Genomic DNA, 23,276 nt, shown 5'->3' with positions numbered 1-23,276 from the left:
CATAAAAATCTTTTATGACCATCATGGGAATTTTGCTGCTCTTGCCCCCTCCCCACCCCACCCGCCCCACACACATACACACACAATGCAGCAGATAAATGAGCAGATTACACATTTTTCAAGATTTAAGCTTCAAGAAACTTTATTGTCTGCCACATAGTGACAGAAATTCCTCTTTGACAAGGCTCAATTGAAGACAAAGGTGGACAAATGTCACAAAAACAAAGTAGACACAGTAAAACAGCAAAAACATCACAGTAAACTGTTGAATGCTAACATCAAGGCAAGTTTAGGCGTGAATATATCTGTATGTGCCTATAGTGCGATTTATTTAGGACAACAATGGCTGAGGGGATGATGGACATTTTTTAGTTTATATCTTATGTTCATAAAGCGGAACTTATTCAAAGCAAGATTTCATCATTATCTAGCTGGTGTTTCTGGGGGTTTTGGTTCACAGGGGGGAAGTTAAATGTCTTCTGTTCAAAGTCTGTTTTTAAATACAAAGAGAAGTTTGGCTCAGAAGTTCAGAGCTCATTTATCAGATCCACCAATGCTATAATGGTCAAACTCATATCTGAACATGTCACTTATCTATAGCAGAATGCGATGAGGGCGATAGGTTCGATTGTGCCACATAAAAACATTTCTGAATAAGCAATGGTCGCATGTACTGATCACAATGAAGAGCGTTGTACTCTGGTCTGAGAGTGACTTAGTGTGCCAGTTTTTCATGCCTTATGGTCAGAGCCATAAAAGTAGATATATATTTGCCACTTGTGAAATCACAGGCAGGCTTTTTTCCAATGGGATGAGACAATAATTATGACTCCTACAACTTTAAACTACACTGCTCTGTTCCTCTCTCTCATGTCTACCTCTTTCTATCCTTTGTCTTTTTTAATTCTTTACTCCATGTGGTTACTACAGACACTGGCATGTATTGACAACCCTCTGCTTCAAGGTGAGTAAATCAGAGAATCACGTGGAGATATTGTTAGAAATGATCTTGTAAACACAACTGGGATATCATATTTAGATTTCACTGAGTAATGAAGCGTCCCTTAAGCGTCACTTATTTATTTTAATATAATAAAGAAAGAGTTGTCTTTTTAGGAAGTTGTGAATACAGGCTAATTATAACATATACGACTGGTCACATGGGAAACTTGTCAGTTAGGAAGTAAACATGTTCACTGAGTGCTGTTTAAGTAACGTTCTGCGGTAAAGGTTCCTGAGTATTTCCATCATATTTCTGAGAAAATGACGGTATGCTTTAGTAGTTTATAGCTGCACTCTTTCCTTTGCAGATTAGACTCTCAAAACAAGAGCTCGTAAAAGATGATGAATGATACTTCAGAACATTACACAAAGTAATTACACATGACAACACCTGGACATGTTTATTACTCTAAGATATCATATTACACTTTGACTGGGAGTATTCTTTTAATAAGATGGGAAACATAAATTACAACAGGCTACCTAAGAAGTAACTAAACATGTTTATTCAAGTACTTTATTTCAGTACAGTTTTGACATACTGCTCCTTTACTTGAGTATTTACACTTTTTACTCTTAGAACTTTAATATGAATTTATGTTTTACAGCCAATTAGCTGCACTATTTTCTTTACAGATGAAGATTTTACTTGAAGAACAAGAGCTCACAATGGTATACTTCCCAACACTTCAGCTGGACAGTTTATTACTTTGATTTATCATTTAACACTTTGACAGGGACTATCATTTATTATCAACACATTTATCTTTAATATATTTAATGCTGCTGAGATGGAAACGCTTACTGTGATAGATTAGGTAGGGAAAGTTCAAATACAGGTCATTTTACTTGAGTATTCATAATTTACACTTTACTACATTTCAGATTACTTGCAAAACAAAAGCTATTAAAATATGACACACTACTTCACAATGTTACAAGAAATAATTACAAATAACAACAACTTAACCAGGTTTATTACTTATTAAAAGGACCATTCTTGGTGAGTTTTACTTTTATAATCCTTATATGTATTTGCTGTACTGTTTAATCAAGTTTAATGTCATAGTTATGTTTCCTAACTTTTCCTTAAAAAAATATGACTTGTAGGCTACTTGTGGTGTTTTTTTTAATTAGTGTTGTTATTTTTTACACACACAGACACACACAGACACACACACACACACACACACACACACAAACCACTGTAAACACAGCAGTAATGTAAACACAAGTTGTTTAGGAAAAGATGAGAAATCTCCACCCAGTAAAAAATCACAACAAGGAAATACTGTATAAAAAAACAACAATAATGTGAGCATGTTTGTCGAAATCCCTACCTGCGAATGAGTTAGCCTATAAAAAAACGTGACAGCACTTGTACTTTTACCATCAAAAACAGAGAGAAAAAAGAATCTCCGGTAAACAAAAATAAAGAAGGCGGGGTTTTCACCGTGTAATCCGTCACTCCGCGCTTCTTATCGGGCAGTGAGGTGTGCTTTAATTTCGGTGCTTACACACCCCGTGTGTGTGTGGCAGCAGGCGGCAGCTAAAGGCTGGGCTATTACACAGTACTGTTGATGATATGTGTTGTCAGCTGAGCGGAGAGGACAGCCTGCTGCGGTACAGGCTGTTCCCGGCCTGGCTCGGCACGGAACGGGTTACAGGTCAGGGTGTCTATTGGAACACAGTGTTCTCATCAGCAGCGGCTGCGGTACAGCTACAGTACAGCCGGAACATTGTGTTACTTTGTGGCTGCTTTCCAAGACCTGCCCTTAATTTTACACTAAACGCCCTCCCACAACTCTACTCTATTCTACTCTCTCTCTCTCTGCCTCTCTCTCTCTCTCTTTCTCTCTCTCTCTCTCTCGCTCGTTCGCTCGCTGTGCTTCTCTCCCTCAGCCTGTGTCATTTTGAAGTCTGTGCTCCATGTGGCTACTACACCGGCACGTTTTTCGTCATTAGAGAGCAGAGGATAAAGGGAAAAAGACAAGGGAAAAAAAAAAAGAAAAGCTGCGCTACATAAGAACCACATGTGCAGAACATTTAGTACCCTGGATGTGAGATGAGAGGGGCGGGCTTGAATTAGGAGGAATAGACGCGGCTTTTAAAAAACATCTACCAACTGAAATTTCAGCGGGTCGCCGTGGAGAGAAAATTACAAAAAAACAGGACCATAAGGAAAGGTGAGTGCTTCAGTTTATTCTCTCTCTATATACAGTCTACTGCTCTGCTGCTAAAAGACTTAATTAAGAAGTTAATTAAGACGTATAAGGTTTACCGGCTTCTGTAGTGCTTTCTGCTCACGCCTGGCTGAGTCAGGACACTTGTTATGCATAAGAAATAACGGTTTAAAAAAATCTAAACATAAACAAGTGTAAAACAGTTCATGATTTAAAAAAATCGAGGTGCCGTGTTTGGTTATAATGGTGTTGCAGGATGGATGCACTGTTGAATTTACCACACGTGTGGGGGCATTTGAGGTTACAGCTGTATCCTACTGTGCTCTGGAAAATAAGGGCTGATAAGACTCCCTGTGTCTATGTGTGTGTGTGTGTGTGTGTGTGTGTGTGTGGGTGAGAGTGTGTGTAAATGTGGCACTTGGCTGTGGTTCCCCTCGGAGGTGGATGAGGACAACAGTTTACATCCAGAATCCCTTTAGGCTTAGGTGTATCTTCAGAAATTACAGGTTGTGTAACCCTGATTCTACTAGTTCACTCTGTGCTTATTCGTACTCATTTTGGACCCACTGGTACATTCACAGGACATAATGGCAGCCTTCTGAGAAATGAAAGTACATGGGTGACATCCTACATGCATTTAGATTCAGATGAGGTGGTGAGATAAAGGCACACTTCACCTATATACGCACTGACAATGGATATGGGTTGGGGGGCAAAGTCCGAGAGATGAATCAGACGGCCCTAGGGAGTTATTTAATGAAGATAATTGCTTCATGTATAAATACACTAACATGAAAAGCTTAGGTAACTAAAGTGTGGCCAGCTCTTTATCTTTGCTTTAATCCCTCCTGAAAACACACTGTCAAATTCAAGCAGAGGGTCATTCCTCATAAAAAGTAATACATGTGTTTGCCATCGAAGCAGGATTTCCAGAAAGGGATGGCTGTAAAAGCAACTTTACATGCTTTGCCTGCATCCTCTTTAATACCCTGTGATGCAAATGTCAGGTTAAAAAAGCTTCTCCCATGTCAGACAATGCATTGCTTCAGGATGTCAGCAGAGTACGGATGTGAGACAGAATGTACAAGATATAATGTGTGCGTCTGTAGCTGTGGTCTGTGCCTCATTGTGTTGTGTGTTCCTGCATTCCTCCGCAGGGTATCAGAGTTTAGGTACATATAGTCTTCATGCCATCTTATCAGTGTCGTTAAGTACTTTCAGTGCTATTCTGGGTTCAGACATATTTTTTTCATACATGAAAAGGAAAAAAGTAAAATGATGAAACTGATGGAAAGAATCTTTTGATTATGGGGGATTTATTGATGGTGGTAAATCATCACAGTAATGCTCCACTTGTTTTATTTAAATTGGAGTATTGTTTTAAAGCAAATGTAAAGGTGAGGTCAATTTGAACAATTAAAATCTGCCTATTTTCATCAGGAAAATGAAGCTGGGTTGTACGTGAGGGGGTCTCAGATTGGTGAGCACCATCAGGCTTTGCCAGCGGGGAACTGTGAATAGAAGGAACATTGTGTTCAGACACACACACACACACACACTCTCACACACACACCAAAACACACACACACACACACACACACAGTCACATACACACACACACACGCACACACACACACGAGTTAACATCTAAAATGAAATCCATGAAATTTAAAACACACAGGACAAGGTGTTGCTTCTGAAGAGACATTTTGTCCTCTGCTTGTGTTGAGGAGTTCAGTGAATGAACACTTGATCCTCTTGAGTGACACAAATTTGAAGAACTGGAATAAATTGTGCAGATATCAGTAGGACAGATCTTTATAGTTTTACCCTGGGGGTTTAGGCACACGGGTGGTGCCATGGCTTGAGCTCTTACTGCTCCTTAAGATCTTGCTCCCACTAAGAAAATGAGTTTGAATTTCCTCATCAATATTCAATTCAATGAGCTAATCGCCAAGTTGAGGCCAGGCTCTGTTGCTTAACGTTTGTACTTGCAGGCTCTTTAAGAACTTAGTGACGATGGCTGAATGTCCTAATATTTGCACATGATCGTTAACAGCATCTGGGATGTCCTGAAAGTCAGAGAGAACAGGGAAAAATCTAGGATCAGATCTGACGTTTCTCTCTCTCTCACAACGCACTGCCTTTGAGTAAAGTTCATAACCTTAAACCATCTCTGTGGAAATGTTAAGTGGCCACAAGACTGCCGTTTCATCATCGTCTCCCTCACAAAGACTCCCTTTAGACTTTGCAGTAAATATGAACAGGTTGTCCAATTAAATATTGTTTAAAAATGTTTTTAAATGTTGTTTGCTTCAGCAGAACGGACAAAGTCTTTCTCGCTGTACCTGTTTTAAATGATCTCACTATGTCCAAATGTTACATAATTTCCAGTGCAGGGGAGCTCGAATGATGCGTAAGAGTTAAGTTGTAATGATAAAATTTGCAAGAGAGTCTTCCCTGCAACATCAGAAAGATAATCTCTTATCTGTGGTTCTTATAAACACAGACAACACAAACAAGTAGAAACCAAGGCCTTTACATAAACCTTTTTCTCCTGGTGGAAACCGACAATTTAAGCAAGAAGTTGGGTCGTTTTTTCGTTTGTAACATGTACATTTTGTATAAGTATCTTGTTTCCTTTGTTAACACTTGTTGGTCAGCCTACCACCTATTATCTCATCATAGGTGTTACATTTCCATTTGTTACTTCACAACTCCAGCCAAAGTGCTAACCTTAGTATCAACTCCACATGCTGCCAGGGCAGCTGATGCTACGTGAGCAAGTGTTAACGTCTCAGCTGTTGCACATGATAATGATCACCAAAAACTGTTTGCCAACATGTTTAACATATCCAAGTAGCTTTTTCATTGTCTTCAAACAATGTCAAGATTATTTTGCCTGGGCAGACTGAAAATGCCTGCAGGCATGTGTACTGACGCAGTAACAATGCATGTCGACAGCGATTGCTCCTGTGATGAGAGAGGAAACATTTAGCAGCTGTAACACCAACATGTCATTACAGCTTTATTGCTCTGGCAGTGCTGTTGACGAAAGACTTTTTTGACACATGGAGGTGTGAGACAGATTCATCTATCTATCTATCTATCTATCTATCTATCTATCTATCTATCTATCTATCTATCTATCTATCTATCTATCTATCTATCTACAGTAAGCTACTATACAGTATATCACAAAATCAGACAGAAAACAGAAAAACAGACAAGCCACAAATACTGTTAAGATATTGTATCACCTCTAAGTTGAAGAGATCCAATTCAAAAGTTCCACCTGTCTCAAATACTGCAAGAGAAATGACACAACTCTGTGATGGTGCAGCTATATTTGAGTGTGGTGAAAGCCAAACTTTCCTGTGCACATAAGGGTTTTAGAAACAAGACAAATGAAAGACTCATTGCAAAATGAACAGTGAAGATATCTCAATGAGGCTCTGCTCTACTGTGGATTTAATTTTGGTGTCAATAAAATGTCTGGATGCCATTTATAGATCCTGCTGTCAAAGATCACAAAGGGTTATAAACTAACAGTCATGAACGTACTGTACTCAGTGAGTGTTACAAAATAAACCTAGCCGCTGCCTTTAATGTAGATTTATAGTTATGTAATTACTTCATGTGTGGTGGATCAGAGACGGTCCGATACAGTTGAGTGATATCAACTACAGTTCAAGGTAATGTTCCTCACACAACTGGGAGCAATGCTAGGATGGCTTTTTCAGCAAAACTGTATCTTCAGTGCAAAGTGTCCTTAAATAGCTGCAAGTTATATAATGTGGAGGAAAAAGTCATAGTTACTGCGTGGATTATGGTGATCTGGTACAGATATTTTTGTCTGAGATTGTGATTTTCCACTCCAGCTCCACAAATTAGATTTATTTCATGTTGAATTGTCTTTGTTGCAACTTTGTTCCAAAGTGAAAACATGAGACATGAGGACATGTTGTTTATGGAACTCAAATTGCTAACACGTAGGCTCGTGTGCTTTTAAACAAATGTTTACAGTGTTACCGTGTGATGCCCACACGCAAAAATGACCAGTGATCAGGATCTGCCAATGGACGGCCAATCAGCCACAGCTGTGTTTGCTGCAAAGGGCATTGATGTAACACCTAATAAAGACCAAGGAGTGATCAAGGTATTTATTGTCATTGCTTCAAATTAGGACTCATCTTCCCAATGTATGGCATGATCATGATTTTTATCTTCTCTGGATCTTCCAGCTCCTCTCTGTCAAATGTTGTAAGTTTTCTCAGTTAAACTGGAGGCTTGTCTTCCTGTTTCCAGGTTGTAAAGCGTCAGGGGATAGATGGAGATCGACCGATGATTGGGGACAAAGTGACAGTCCACTACACTGGAAAGCTGCTCACTGGGAAGAAGTTTGACAGCAGCCGAGATCGCAAGGAATCTTTTTGCTTCAATGTCGGCAAGGGTAGGAGACTTTTCATGCAATATATTACTGCATGTATTACAATCACATCTAGTAGTGCCTTAGTGTTGTCTCTTACTATAAGGAATGATTTGACATTTAGATAGTTAGAGTTAAATGAGAAGATCAAAATGGGAATTAGCTTTATTTGCCAAGTATATTTATGCAAACAAAGAATCTGACTCTGGTTTCTAGTTGCTCTTACTGTGCTTAGACACAAAAATCCTTAGAAAGATACAAGCAAGTGGAGTTTCATACAATGTCTGTATACAGATGAAACCGTTTCGATAACTGTAAACATAATATAAATAGTGCAAAGGTGTGAAAAGTGCAAGGAGTGTGGAAATAAATATTGAATGGGTTCGTCTGTTGAATGTAAACCTACGGCCAACAGTTGGTTAGCTTAGCTTTGCATAAAGACTGGAAACATAGGGAAAGACAGCTAGTCTGGTTCTGTTCAAAGTTAAAAGTGCTGTCTACCAGCACCTCCAAAGCTCAGTAATTAACATGTAATAGCTATCTTGTTAGTTTAAACTGTACAAAAAATGACATGTTGTGGTTTCACAGCGGGTTATGTGGGGGACTATTTCTTTGCTGGAATTTTCACTGTTTGCCTTGCAATCTCATGGTGACAAGATTCTTCACCCTGCCAAAAAATATTCTTGCATATAGCCTTCCATAAGACTGCGACTTGATGTTTTTACTTTACGAAAAAACAAACAAACGAGATATAACGTGTTAATTTTGTTGCTTTTGAGGTGCTGGTGGGTGGAATTTTTAATCTTTGGCTCGGTATTTCCCCCATTCCCAGTCTTTATGCTAAGCCAAGCTAACCAGCTGCTGGTGGCAGCTTTGTATTTAGCCAACAGGCATGAGAGTGGTATTCTTCTTCTCATCTAACTCTACGAAGAAGCGTATTTCCCAAAATGTTGAACTATTCCATTAAATTCTTATCATTATACCTGAAATTTTCAATTATTACACAGTCTCAGAGCCTGTTTTATGAACAAGCAATGTTTCTTCTCATTGTTTTTTTTTTTTTTTTAATTTGCTTTGCTACAAACAGGACAAGTCCTCAAGGCTTGGGATATTGGTGTGTTGTCTATGCAGAAGGGTGAGGTGTGCACACTACTGTGTAAGCCAGAGTATGCTTATGGATCTGCTGGAAATCCCGACAAAATTCCTCCCAACTCTTCAGTACTGTTTGAGGTAGGAACTGAACGTCACTGCTGCTATTTGTGCTGTGCATTATTTCTGCATCACACTGAGGGACTCTGATAATTTAGGAGCATGTGTCAGTCTCTGCAGATGGAGGTCTCCGGTCATAAAATTAACTGGTTTGTCTATTTTAATCCTCCTCAGTCAGAGTAGTCCAGTTGCTACTCTTACAAGTCTGTTTGGAGCTCAGTAGGGATACATTTTAGAGGGTTTCTATCCTCTATAATCATCGATAATTATAATTCAGTCCTGAGAAAACTCAATTGAGATTTATTCAACTGCTCTGCTTTACAAGTTACCCCCATAGACTATAAAAAATATGAACAAAGCCACTGTGATGTCACCCATTGGTTTCTGAAGAGCAGTTTTAAAGCTCAAAGTGTGCGGCTCCGGCCGTCGCCATCTTGGCAGTGCCTGACTCCACCTAACCATGGATGTATAGAGAGAACTGGATATAGTGTCGGAGGCGGGGCCCCGTTCATTCCTATGAAAGTTGCTTGGTGGTGCATGAAGCCAAAAAAGTTCAACTTCTTCTGCATTGCTTCTGCATCTGTTGGGATGACAGAGCAAGCACACTAGTGACTTTTGACAGCTGAGCCGGCTACTTCCGGCTTAGCCCTCCAGCTAACTTGCGTGGGGATAAAACAATTCAATTGTGCGGCTCTTCTAGACTTTCAAAATGTGATTGGACTGAACTGATCAAATTATGACAGTGAGACAAGTCATTTCGCAGGGGTTGTGACGCTCAAAAAAATGTATCCACTAATTTACAGATGTCTCTTTCACAATGTAAGTCTATGGAAAAAAGTCTTTTTGGGCCCAATAGTGTCACGTGACATTGTAATTACATGATTTGGTCGCTGTGTCAAATTAGCTTCAAAGCCTGGTGTTGTTCCTGTATCCAGTTCTCTCTATACATCCATGCACCTAACTCCCGGCTAATCCAAAATGGGCAAAGAGGTGGAGCTGAGGCGAGCCGAATGAAGGCTGGTTGTTGAAACAAGCCACCTAGTGGCTAGCAACCTGTCACTCAAAGCAGCCACGTCCTTAATTATGCATAACTTTACGGCTTAATAAAATTTAAATGGGTGAGTTATAAAAAAAACCCTGTACAGTTGTCATGAATGGGGAAATTAGCTATAGAGACCAAAACCGTTTTTGTGCCAGGCTGTAAACATGTTTATTTCTGCTGTAAAGTTGGGCATTTTAACATGGGGGTCTATGGGCATTGACTCACTTTTGGAACCAGCCTCAAGTGGCCATTCAAGGAACTGCAGTTTTTGGCACTTCTGCATTGGCTTCATTTTTTAGCCTTGGAGGTTGCTGCTTGGTTACCCCCGAAGGACACATCTCAGTCATAAAATTTAATATTCTACCTCCCAGAAGTGTTCATTTTTTCAATGCTCCCACTGTATCACTTGCAGCAAAATTCAAGTGTATCAGATGTTACAGAAAGTTTTATAGTTAGGTGTTCAATGTTGATTTCATATGTGATCGCTCATGTGCTGAGCATATTCAAGTTATTCAAATATTTTTAGCTTCACAAACATACTGACATTTTTTGTTACATGTTATTTAGCCTCATAAACCCCACTTACCCACCCATGGATCAGTCACTACAAGCTCATGCTATGCAGCCAAACTTTGTTCAAACCCACAGAACCTTATTTTAAATTTTAGCTGAGATCCAAAATTTTCCAAAGATACCACATATGTCAGGTTGAATTTTGGGGAAATGTGTATAAAATGATGCACAAGACAAGATGGAATATTATAGCCATCAAGAACAAAGAGTCATGAGTTTAAACATTCCACTCAGTTTATTGATTTTGATTATTTTTTTCATGATTTACGTGACGACTCCTACTTGTTTTTTGTTATGTGTTTGCTTTTCTCCTCCCACACCAAACCCTTCTTTCCCTACAACATGTTCTGCAGAGATGTAATTTTATATTCCAATAACCAATATTTGTGAAATACAACAAATAAATAAACGTTATCTACAAAACAGATTGAGCTACTCAAGTTTGAAGGAGAGATGCTCACAGACGACGGCGGCATCATAAGAAGAATAAAGGTCAAAGGGGATGGTTACACTAATCCCAACGATGGAGCGACTGTTGATGGCAAGCCACTTCTTTTTCTTCATTGATGGCGACTAATATTGTGCCGCTAAATGGTTACATCGAAGGTTAATTTGTGTCATGATTTGTTTGTCCCACAGTGCACCTGGAGGGGACTTGTGCTGGTCGACTGTTTGACTGCAGGGACGTCAGCTTTATTGTCAGTGAGGCTGAGGACAAAGGCATTCCCCTGGGAGTGGACCGAGCTATGGACAAGATGCAGAGAGGAGAGTGCTGTATACTTTACTTAAAACCAAAGTAAGTTACCAAAAATCTTAAAATATGATCCATGTCATCATTTTATGTTTTGCAATTGCACTCAGTCAGATTTTGTTTGGTAATTGTTTGTGCTAAACTGTCATGCTGTGACCTGACCTGTGGTCCTTTCCTGACTTTCCTTTTAAATCAACAAGTTATGCTTATAGAAAATCTTTTATTTTCACAATGCTCAATGTATGAATTTTGTCAGATTAGGAATATATTTAGTTTCAGTTTTCGATTATAGTAATATTTGTCTAATATGGGTTTTTGAACATTGATATTATGCCAAAACAAAACCCTAAATATCCCTATCCTGTATAAATCTTCTGCTTTAAAGATATACTGTATTGGTGTAAACGTACGTGCACTATACTTCCAAAGTGTTGACTGTCAGGGTCATATCTAAATATATAAAAACCTATAAAACCAGTCTCATAGCTTGAAGAGTGATGTGCATGACTTAGTTCTTCAACACCTGGCTGAGAAGTCAGTCATCCAAAACATGAAGCAAAGTCAAATTAGTATTGTAATTCATGTAAATATTTTCCTCTCATATCATTACAAAAACAAGTGATTCATTTGTTGTTCTGTGGTAACTAAATCCCTGTAACTTTGCTTGTTGAGATTTTTCTTCCATCATAAAAAAATATTTGTACCATAAGTAAAATAGAGTGCAAAAAGAGGGAACAAATAATAAATAGAGCACACAGAACAGCCCAAACCACATCATATCTTTCATTTAGCCCCGCCTACACTAACCCTCTGGGCAACAGCAATACAAAGAACTGGTGATTAGTACCAAGAATTCATAGCACACCAACAGTTCATACCGAGAGTTCATACCAGCAAACAGTCAACTAACACAGACGCAAAAAATGGAATAAGAAATAAAGTAGAAGATAGATAGATAATAGAAGAAAATAAAGACATAGAAACAAACTATATACATAATGCTTCTCCTGCTTCAATCACAAAAATCTACATTTATCTCAAGACATACACACAATATGTCTCTATACATTTATTGTTCTTCTTGGGAATCAGAATGATCCATTTCTGTTGATGTAACTCTTATATCTCCCCATTTAAGAAACTGTACTGTATTGTTTATTTTGCAGTATGTATGTATGTATATGTGTATGTATGTATGTAATTTTTGCTAATCCCATTCATGACAACATCTCCTTCATCAGCTTACCTACAGATGGTTTATTTTTCTTTCCCAGTGAAGACTATCAGCGTCTTTGCTTGCAAAATACACATATTAATTAGTACATACTGGCCCTGTTTTATAGTAAAATCCGGAGGTCTATTAAAACCAACTGTTCAATTGTGTGATGTAGCTCTTTCCAGAAAGAAAGAGTGTTCTTTTGGCATAATTGGGATATAACTATAAAATGTATGAAAATGTATCACAGCTGCAACATGCATCAGCCAGGTTTTAAATTCCCTACCCTGTAGATTAAATGTCAAATGCCATGTGTTGGCTGTTTACAGCTGACAGCACCTCTCTGCATAATTTGGCAGTTTAAACATGTAGAATGGAATATTCCACAAGAAAGATTTAGCAATTATTCTTTGTTTCTTTCTTTCCTTCTGAACAGCATGTCTTGTTTTTTTTTTTTTTTTTAACAGGTACGCCTTTGGAAGCGAAGGTAAAGCAGAGTTCAAAATTGGACCAGACAAAGACGTTGTATATGAGATTACCCTCAAAGACTTTCAAAGGGTGAGCTCTATTTTCTACTTTGTTTTTGCTAAATGAATAAACCAAATTCTACATCACATTAGATTAGACTTGGATTAATATATTTGTGTTACGTTGGGTTGATTTTCCATTACAGAAACTTCACTGAAGCCCATTTTGAGAGAGCTTTTAGCTTGTGAATAATTTCAGCTGAATAAACTTAAAAACAATGCTTACTCACATTTTCTGACATTTTCTGTTTCCACAAGGCTAAAGAATCCTGGGAAATGGACGTGCATGAAAAGCTGGCTTTGGCTGCTGAAGTTAAGCATAAAGGGAATCAGTATTTCAAGGTACAGTGTCCATGCTGGTCTTTTTTTAAATCACAACTCATAAATATTTCCTGTTAACGTGTCCATAAATTGGTGTTATCTTCTTGTACTAGGCAGGGCGGTACCAACAGGCAGTCATCCAGTATCAGCGCATCGTTTGCTGGCTAGAGATGGAGTGTGGAACTGGGATGGAGCAGTTGAAGAGGATACAAGAATTTGCTATGAAGGCCCACCTCAATTTAGCGTTGTGTTTCCTGCGGATAAAGGAGTTTTCACAAGCAGTAGAGAACTGCAACAAGGTGAGCAGCAATACCCTAACCATATTTCCTGTAAACAGCATTTAATTTCACAACATTGTTGCTGTGCTGCTGCAGGGACGTTCTAGATATATTCTTAACTAATTACTCTGTGTGTGTGTTTAAGGTGATTGAGCTTGATGAGTGCAATGAAAAGGCTCTGTATCGTCGCGGGGAGGCCCGTCTCCTCCGTAACGAGTTCAGCCTGGCCTTGGCAGACTTTCAGCAAGTGCTGCAAGTCAACTCCTCAAATCGAGCAGCTCGTGCTCAGATTTCCATCTGCCAGAGCAAGATGAAGGAATATCATGAGCAGGACAAGAAGACCTACACCAACATGTTCCAGAAATTTGCAGAACGTGATGCTGAGGTCTGTAAACTCCCTGTTCTTGACTAAATGTAGAGAAAATGTCAGCCTGACCTGCTTGTGTTTTGTATTTCTCTCCACTTTTCTCTCCTTTAAGTGTATTAAATATTAACAGTTATATCAAGTTAGAAGAAATAATTCAAACTCTAAAAATTATATGATTTGTACTAACACTTGGCTATCATCTCTCTCTCTCTTACACACACACACACGGCAGTTTTTTATTAAATTGTTTTAGGAATTATCTTATTTTCATTCAATTTAAGACCTGTATTGTTATGTATTTCCTTGACAAATCGTCATCACTTTTCACTGATATGAAGATCAAGGTCCATTACATTCACTTATCCTCAGTGAAGAAGAATTTAAACAAGAAATGGTTAAGAGATGTCTAAGCAGTCAGGGAATGGAGGCATTTTAGTGTAGCACATAACAGAGTATTTCATAAGACTTCTGGAAAATACACAGGAGACAAAACTGGCTACAGTTATTTATCTGGATGGAACGTTTTTATTAGAGCTGCTGCCGTCTTTTTATCCAGAGCAAACACTGACCTAAATGATCAGCCATTTTGGGAATAATGGTGAGAACTGTTCATGCAACCTGCCAAATATCCTGTAAAATAATTTGATTTTATGGCAGGACCCCCTTCATTCAAATTGCATTTATATGGCAGATTAAAGTTATTTTAAGGTTTCAGTTATATGTTCACAGTATATTGTCCTGCTCTGTGTATCAGTGTGCTTTTTTTAGTAGTATACTGACCTCTAGTGTTCATTTATGGATTTGTTGATTTTTCTCTCTCATTGATGCTGATGCTCTTCCTAGTTAAATAGGAGAAAATATCTCAAGAGTAAAGAGGCAGCAACACAGAGTGTTGATTTGTTGAATGACAAATCTAAATTTAGTTGTTTCGATTGAATTTACTGATTGCATTAAATGCACAACTTCACGGGACATGCAGAATCTATGATTTTAGGAGTTTCAGTCTAATGACACCAACTGCTGTAGTCACTTGTGCTTCACCTGAAACACTATATTGTTTCTTAACCAGGTTGGGAAGACGAAGAGGAGGCGGGACGAAAGCGTGAGGAGCACCATGAATGGCGAAGTGGGCATTAAACGCCGACGGAAGAGTCAGGACTGTCTGTCCTAACAGTGACATTTGAAAAGGAGAAAAAGAAAGACAGGCCTCCCTTTGATTTCCAAACCCAGAGAGCAGAGGCAGGAATGAAGTCATGTAAAAGCCTCTGATCCAAACCTCTTCATCCCAAAATCCAACATTACCATTCCTGCATATAAAGCAGAGTGTAAACAGGGATGTTTGCAAGCCAAACAGCATTTCCCCTGTCACATGGACTGTGCAACTGCCAGAATGCACCTCCCAGTGGAATTAGCACTGCAGAATCAGCGAGTTAAGATTGGTGAACACGTCTACCACCCCCATCCACTTTTTTTTTTTTGAGGGGAGGGGGGATTATTTTTCATTTCTTCAACACATACAGAGGAATTCAATTTCCTTTGTCATTAGGCTACTGTGTAGAGTTGAGATGTGCCTCCACAGTTTGTATCCAATTCCAAAACTGCTCTGACTTGTATTTGGTATTAAGCCTTTTTGAGGCAGCTGCATGCATGTATCACGAGGTGCTTGGGATTCAGACTTGAAACTTTGCTATTTTTTTAAAATGTGCAATATGTACTTTGGATAAAAGGCGCAACAAGTCATGTGAGGTCGATGGTATTTTCCAACAAAAACACAATCGATTATTCTTTTGTTGTGAAAAAGTAATAAGAACCAATTGCCTATAACTAAGGGCTTGGTTCAAGATAAATTATCACAGGATAGGAAGTTACACAGCCTGAATTCATTTAATTTGGGAAATACTGAAAATACGTTAAATACTTAATACTAAAAATCCTCCTCCAGACATGAACCTTCAGTATTTTCATAATTCACTGATACAGACCTCGTGTTCTCAATCAGCAGGAGCCAGAAGTAGTAAGCAAAATCTGAAAAAAGCACAAACTACAGATACTAAATATTACCAAAAAATAAATCTGTAACGCCGGCATATTGCAACCTGCTGTCCCAAATATTAAATTCACAATTCATATGGTTATTGCTATAAATACACAAACAGCTGAATTAATATGAGACAATGATGTAATACCTGTAAAGCCAAATTAGTACATCTGTTTAAGCTTAGAGAAGCTAAAAGGTGGTTATTTTCTGAAATATATTTATCCCCTTGTTTTGGGTAAACATAAGGCATTGTAAAATGGATTCGACCACAGTCATGCACTAAAGTGATTTATTCATGAACACAGGCATGATAGGTCATTATTAATTTGTTGAAAATGTGTGTTTTATCCATTAAGCACATCAGACAGTACAAACAGTTTGTTTTATGAGAAGCCAATCTGGTATTGTAGTCGATCAAGGATTACAACTGATGATAGGTGCCCACTGAAGGACGCTTATGGGAGTGAAGACAGATGATAACATCAGTTTTATGGACTGATTACATTTTAAACTGGTGGCAGCTGCAAAAAATAAAACAATAAAAAATACACGTTAAGATATATTAAATTAAATGTTTCCGCTCCTGAGCTTTGTTGGATTTTAGTGGTTGATGAATCAATGTTTATTCTTCTGTTGCACTCATTGTATGTTAATCTATCGGCTAATTGCATAAGCAGCATGGCACAATCTTCAACACACACACACAAAAAAAAACTTTAACAGCTGCAGCATTATTTCTACTGACTGTCAAAAATCCTGAAATTTGTGATTCAAAACTCCCTCACAAGGAGACATTTGATCATAAAATCACCCCATTCCCACTTTTGCATCTGACAGGGCAGACACATTAGTTTTGACTCTGTAAGTGCAAATGGGAGAGGGACACAGAAACTGCAATTAAGCTTTAAAATCTTTCACAAATGTCATCACTTTTTCAGCTTTGGTAATGTGATCAACTAAATAATTTTACATCTGTGTAGTTCTTTTTGCTTAAGTCTCAAAACAGGTATCTCTTGATTTCACTGCATCTTTTTTTTAATGTGTGAATGTTAGCGGATAGTAGACAATAATGCACTTTGGTGACTGTCAAACCAACACTGTTATCTTTTTATGAAATGTCTGGATAAAATCTGGACAATTATCTTGAGATGTTTTATAAACATTGGTTGGTTCAGAATGAAAACCTTAGCTGTCTTAAATATTTAGTGTAAAAAAAATCAACAGTGTGTGTGTGTGTGTGTGTGTGTGTGTGTGTGTGTGTGTGTGTGTGTTAATATATATTGTTGTATGTTAGCAAGGTTTTTAAACAGCTTATTGCTAAATGTTTTCAAGTACTGCTGGCTCTAAACATTCAGACATTTTGTACAGTGGAAATGAGCATGAAGTACTTTTTTCTAGCAATTATAAAATGTATTTAAGAATATACTGAATATTTATCCCCCTCTGTCAACTACAAATCCTGAAGAAAAAAAAAATTCCAGTGCTATACTCATCATTTTTGATAACTTGAAAATGTAAGTTATGGGAATAATTTGGACAATTTTGACTTAAACAAATAGGCTAAAATGCAGCTGGTCAGACTGCAGCTCACGGCCGACAACTGCAGTGTTATGTCATTCAAAATGTTTACATGTATTCAAAAGATCACCGCCCTGTAAAACAAATTGTGATCAATGTTTTCAACCGGCATTCATGCAAAAAGAAATATTTTCAGACAAAAACTACGTAAGGTACCTTTGTTCATGTCTTCTTTATATATATATTTTTTATTTTTTTGCACTTTAAAAGCATTAAATAAATCCAAGAGTTGCATTTAAAGAAAGATGTCATTCTTTTAAGTTTTAGTTTACTATTCGGTAATAAGTGTAATAACAGCTTTAAATTACAATATTGATGGGAAAATTGTGAAGACGTTTCATCAAAGAATAGGAGATATACTAGTATTGTTTATGATTAAATATAGTGGCTGCAGTGGCTTTATTTTACACATTTCTCTTCATCAAAGAGTCTGAAACTGTCGGATGAGACATCACATTCAATTCTCTGAATCTAATTTATTTCAACAGCAATTGTGAATGCGAGATGTGTATTCTGTCAACACTGTATTTAGAAGAAATACATATCCAGACATACATGTTACATCATTTTTGGCTTTGAAGATAGCAGATTTGAATCAAAGCTACTGATTTATACAGCAGTGGATGTTTACACTAAGGTTTAGTAACTGTAAATTTCCCCTGTCATGCATATGGCAGCTACATACATTACACTACATTTACCACATTGTGCCGTACCATTTTCCAAAAACAATGATCCACTTATTACTGTGTGATGTTGCAGTTGAGCAAGAAGTTATTTGAAACTTTCTTGTGTTGTTGAATTCAACAACACAAAGGTTTATGTGTTATGATTTCTTTAATGGACTCTATAGACTGCACTGCCCAGAGGAGGACCTGGGTCTGTTTAGCCTACACAGAACAAAGCATTTATGAATTATTGCCAATTTATTATTCACATTTTATTAAAACATTTCTTTACAAATTGTTGATTTTCATGGTTTCCATGGTCCACAAAATATAAACAACTTTGCTCTCAAGCAAGAATAAACTGGCAACTGATTTCTGAATGTTTGTAAAAGATTAATAATTGTTTTCCGCCATTTCATTGTTTAGTCGTTTTGACTAAACAATGAAATGAAAAAAAGAAAATTCATCAATAATACTAGTTTACTAAAACTTCTTAACTCATTTATAATTAATCACATTAATACCTAATTGCCCAATTCATGGTTAATATTTAATGAATGTCACATTGTTTAATAAGATTTAAATCATGAAATTAACATGTTATATATCAATCCAATGATTCATTCAATCACACAAACACTTTCATTAATAAAACATTAGCTTAGTGGTTCATGATGTATTTACTGTTACAGTGGGTGACATTTTCAATTTAAACATGAATTCACATGATTCCTGCTACAGATATTTTTAAAAAACAAATTATGAGTTGATGCTTAAATTCAAACAAATTTACAGCATTTATGTGTTATACAAAGAACTATTGCCTCAAATTTCATTTATGTAGGGTATAAAAATACAAAATGATACGTATAAGCATGAACCTGCAAACTTGATAAATGAGTAAGACAATCTGTATAAAAACTAGAATTAAACAAACTATAGAGTAAAAATATAATCTATGTAACTCGTAAAAATATACTCTTTGTGATTCTGTTACAGCCAACAGGTTTGAACAGTGTTTCCATCATCACAGTAACACTTGTTATTATTACAATAATCACTTTTTTAAAAATCAGACTCTGAACACAAACTTGTGAATGAGGAATACTTCCCTACCTGGGGGCGATGGTACATATAGTACTCGGCGCAGGTCAAAAACACTTCATTGTGTTGACAGCCTTGTGGCTCAGCTGGCTAAAGCGCACAAAGTGTCCAAGGTCTGAATCTGACCCTTATATTGCTGGACTACTCTTTGTTCAAATCACCTTATTTAGAATTTACACTTCTATACAAATTTCATTTATGTAACTTAAAATGACCTAAAAGTGACTACAATGTTCAATCTGTATGGCTTATTTGGCAACTGTTTATCAATGTTTCTTAATTCCTAACAGTTATACACCCTGGTTAAAACAAACAAACAAACAAACAAACAAACAAACTCATTCTCATACACTTTTTCTTTAGATGAGTAACGAGTTATAATATCAAATATTGTTTTTGAATTTGAGCATAGATGATGAATGAACCATTTCTCATTGACATGAATAAAGACCATGAGATATGGTTGAAAGCTCCAAAACCAAGGAGAAAACAAAAGGTCTCGGTACAGTAAGTGGAGTGTTGAGCTACATTCTCTTTACCATATGCTTACCATATCAAATTTTCCTTATGCTTCTTATACTTAATGCTTACCATATCAAATATTTCTGTTGAGTCAGCATTTAAATTCTTTAGTGTTTAATGGTGTGAAATCATATAAAATTTGAGGCCATTCCTTTAGAGCAGTGATTCCCAACCGGCGGTTTAGGAACCCCACAAAGGGTCGCAAATTACATCTGACGGGTTGCGAGATTATTAACAGAATTGTAAAGCACCCAAAGTTTTTTTTTCTTCTTCTGCCAAACAATCTTTTTTTCAGACTTTTCTTTAATCGATTAATATTAGCTTTTTTGTGAATCACTGGAATTAAAGGCATTTCATGCCTTTTTAAAATTACTCTGGTTGAACTAGTTGTAACTAGTATACATATTCAAGCAGTGAAGGGGGGTCTCACATGGACATTGCTTTGTTTTACGGGATCACATCCCCAAAAGGTTGGGAACAACTGCTTTGGTGGTGTAGGACCACTGGAATGAAAGTAATTACGTTTTTTCCTTATGCCTCACAGTGTTCAGTATATCTGAAGGGTGTCCAGTTTGTTTAGGACACTATGCCGTCAGGAGATGAGGTGAAGTCGAGCAGTTCAAGAGCTTTCTTCTCTGATTTGGTCAAAGGAAGGTCTTCAGCTGGTGTGCATAAGATGGAGATCCTCTAACAAAGAAGAATATTAATTTTAATAAAAATTACAGTGACACAAACACAGAGCTTTATGGAGGTATGACCCATTGTTATATACCTGTCGAAGTGTCCCGGGAGTGATGATCAGGTTATACAGCATCCAGACGGGAACCATGAGTGTAGAGGAGAGAGTGAACCACCAACCAAGAGCATAACCCCACCATGGATACTCAGTTGTGTTGTTGAATTTCAGAGGAGTGTATTTGACCAGGGAGAAAACAAACGTTCCCTGAAAATTGCCATGGATACAGTGGTTTTAGTCATGGGAATGTACTACAAATGTTAGAAATGCAGAGTACACCAAATCACCCAAACCACTACAATTCAACCATCTAAGTTTAAAAATGAAAGACTTAGTAATCACCATGTAGTTATAAAACTTGTTAATATTGATTAATTCAAGTTACAGTCATGAGTTCAATGTTCACTAAACCCCTCTCCTGAACAGTGATTATCCACATGTAGCTATAGCAACCATACAGTAACTAGGCGCGACAGGTCAGTCATTCAAGCTTTGGGTATCTCCACATGCCTATACATGGGTAGCACATCCACTGTATAGTATTTCCACACTGTGTGGAAGTCAAGCCTGAATGCTTACGGAGTTTAGGGTAATTTAAGGGCCTACTCTTTATTATATTTGTGGAGGTTGCACTCCAGCAACCCCCAGTAAAACTTGTTGTCCAAGATAGTGTTACATTTGCCAAACTTATCGATTAGTCCTCATCCTCCAAGCCTTTTTCACTGGTAATGTTGACAGTGAAATACTCTAATATCCTGAAAAACATCTAAGCTTATGCTAGCCAAAAAGGGTTATAGATAGAAACAACAGTTTGATATTATATTTTTCCTCCTCATATTTAAAATACTAGGACTAACAATCTCTTTTTAGCTATATATCAGGCATCAGCGTCTTTTAGCTTCAAGTACACTTAAATCAAGTGCATATTTAAGACCCCTTTTGACAAGATTATTATTTTAAACCATTCAGCTGGAAACACTAAAAAGTCAGCTTGAAACAGTATTTTAAACCATATCACGGAACAAATGTTAGCTTAAATAGCTAGCTAGCTACAGCTAGTAAAATCTGCCAGAAACAGATGTCACTTCAGTCTGCAAAATTGAGAGTTGGCAGCTGTAAATGAGCAGGCTGTTTTTGTCTACTGCTGTCGGAAATCAAGAACACATTGTGAAACAAATGAGTGGTAAATATGCCATCATAATATGTGCTGTATGAGAACAGAAAGTGTGAGAGGTGCAGCAAGTAAATAAGGGCTAAGGCTTAGTGAAAAGACAACTGATTGAGTGAACTTTAACTCACCATGCAGATAAGTGGAGTGACATATTTCAAACAGTACTTAATCAGAGTTAAAGGCCTGTATCCAATCATGTCCTCTATGTTGTCATAAAAACGGTCTGCACCTGTGAGTAGATGGAAATGCTGTGGTGAGGGAATTTAAATTCACGGTGAAGGCACCACTGAAATAACTCATTTATTAACTCACCATACACCCATCCAATACACACAGACTGCAGTATGGCAAAGAGAAGTAGAGTCATCCCACTGCAGGCATAGTAGTCAAACACCTGGAAGATGTACAGTCCACCCTGTGTACGAGACAGGAGCTCAGTTAGTTGTCATGTTATTGTGGTCTATTGTGGAAAAAAAAGCTTATTATAGAAGAAAATGATGTGATAATTTAATTTGATCTTACTTCTGTAACCATCACAAGGCCGATGAAGAAACTGAAGACACTGATAACAAGCAGAAGAAGTTTACGTCGATGACCAACATGGAAGAAGTCAGGTTTCACGTCAGAAATTGCTGTTGCAAGAGCTTCCAGACCTACAAACTGAAACACGCACAGACGTCTCAGTTACACAATAATTCTACATGTGCTGCACACATTACAAATTTCACGGTGCTGATTTCATAATAATTTAGAAAGTAATGTAAGCATACCTCCGAGGCTGAACAATCCTCTAATGTAATTATCTTTTGTATATAAATGATTAGAAATGTTTAATCTGGATCTGCATCAAATCAATACACAAAGTGATAGAAATCATGGGATACATGAGCCAGATTTTTGTCATATTAGTAAGTGCAGACGTTTTCTTAATCCTTGAAAAAACAAAGACCTGATTACTCATTCCTTGGCCCATTGCTGAACTTTCCATCAAAATTCACTGAAATCTGATGTCTAGTTTGAGATAGTAACTAACAGACACACATATAAACAGTCAAAAACAAAAACTATGAAAAACACCATTCCCATAAATAGTGTCCCTTGTTAACTGTGAGACACAGATCTCAAAGGACCAAAGGACAAGACCCAAAAACGTTCAAAAAGACAAGCTGTTATGCAATGTATGAATTAAAAGTAGAAGAAAAATGGGATCCGTTATAGATATGAAGCCCTCATTTTGTTGTACAATGTATGAAATTGTTTGGGAAATGTAGATAATCCCAGAAAGTAGATCAGCATTTCATTAATTTAATAATCATATTACAGCACAATTTAAATCAATTAATATTGTATTGAAAACAGCAACAAAATTACTGTTTTGATTGATCTCAGTAAGAGGCAGCGTACCTCACTGTCCAATCCCAGGAGGATGATCATAATGAAAAAGAATATCGCCCAGATCTGAGGAAATGGCATCATGGCCACTGCTCGAGGGTAGGCAATGAACGCCAAGCCAGGACCTGCAGTGAGAATCAGATGATCAAAAGTAATGACGGACATCTGG

At 37.4% G+C, this 23,276-nt stretch overlaps 2 protein-coding genes across 3 annotated transcripts in view; one reads left to right on the top strand and one right to left on the bottom strand.

Moving 5' to 3' along the window:
* The first annotated feature begins 855 nt into the window (after positions 1-855).
* Positions 856-15,654, top strand: fkbp5 (FKBP prolyl isomerase 5). Of its 2 annotated transcripts, none has more exons than XM_067587167.1 (11): positions 856-964; positions 7,212-7,344; positions 7,494-7,638; positions 8,702-8,844; positions 10,865-10,979; positions 11,078-11,234; positions 12,873-12,963; positions 13,191-13,274; positions 13,367-13,552; positions 13,677-13,916; positions 14,968-15,654. In XM_067587167.1, the coding sequence occupies exons 2-11, from the start codon at positions 7,240-7,242 to the stop codon at positions 15,067-15,069; spliced, it is 1,368 nt and encodes a 455-aa protein (XP_067443268.1). In that variant the 5' UTR covers positions 856-964; positions 7,212-7,239; the 3' UTR covers positions 15,070-15,654. The 2 variants fall into 2 exon arrangements, with proteins under 2 accessions (XP_067443268.1, XP_067443267.1); XM_067587166.1 differs by lacking the exon at positions 856-964 and adding an exon at positions 2,814-3,188.
* A 3,605-nt stretch (positions 15,655-19,259) lies between these two features.
* The window catches only part of LOC137181450 (sodium- and chloride-dependent GABA transporter 2-like), a 29,227-nt gene continuing 25,210 nt past the window's right edge, over positions 19,260-23,276 (bottom strand). Inside the window, exons 10-15 of the mRNA XM_067587164.1 lie at positions 23,120-23,232; positions 22,238-22,375; positions 22,028-22,130; positions 21,844-21,944; positions 20,581-20,751; positions 19,260-20,495 (exon numbers count right to left, since the gene is read on the bottom strand). Of these exons, the coding sequence (XP_067443265.1) occupies positions 20,385-20,495; positions 20,581-20,751; positions 21,844-21,944; positions 22,028-22,130; positions 22,238-22,375; positions 23,120-23,232 (737 nt within the window). The 3' untranslated portion in view covers positions 19,260-20,384. The remainder of the gene's footprint in view (positions 20,496-20,580; positions 20,752-21,843; positions 21,945-22,027; positions 22,131-22,237; positions 22,376-23,119; positions 23,233-23,276) is intronic.

This window comes from Thunnus thynnus, chromosome 4 (genome assembly GCF_963924715.1).
Source record: "Thunnus thynnus chromosome 4, fThuThy2.1, whole genome shotgun sequence".
Classification (NCBI taxonomy): Eukaryota; Metazoa; Chordata; class Actinopteri; order Scombriformes; family Scombridae; genus Thunnus; species Thunnus thynnus.
Note: the sequence above shows the minus strand (reverse complement) of the source record. Positions and strands in the feature narration are given on the sequence as shown.

Coding starts and splice junctions, on each gene's coding strand:
- fkbp5 (XM_067587167.1), top strand. CDS start 7,240: ATGACCAGTGATCAGGATCTGCCAATGGACGGCCAATCAGCCACAGCT. Junction 7,639..8,701: donor TTGCTTCAATGTCGGCAAGG/GTAGGAGACTTT, acceptor TGCTACAAACAG/GACAAGTCCTCAAGGCTTGG. Junction 13,275..13,366: donor AAGGGAATCAGTATTTCAAG/GTACAGTGTCCA, acceptor TTCTTGTACTAG/GCAGGGCGGTACCAACAGGC.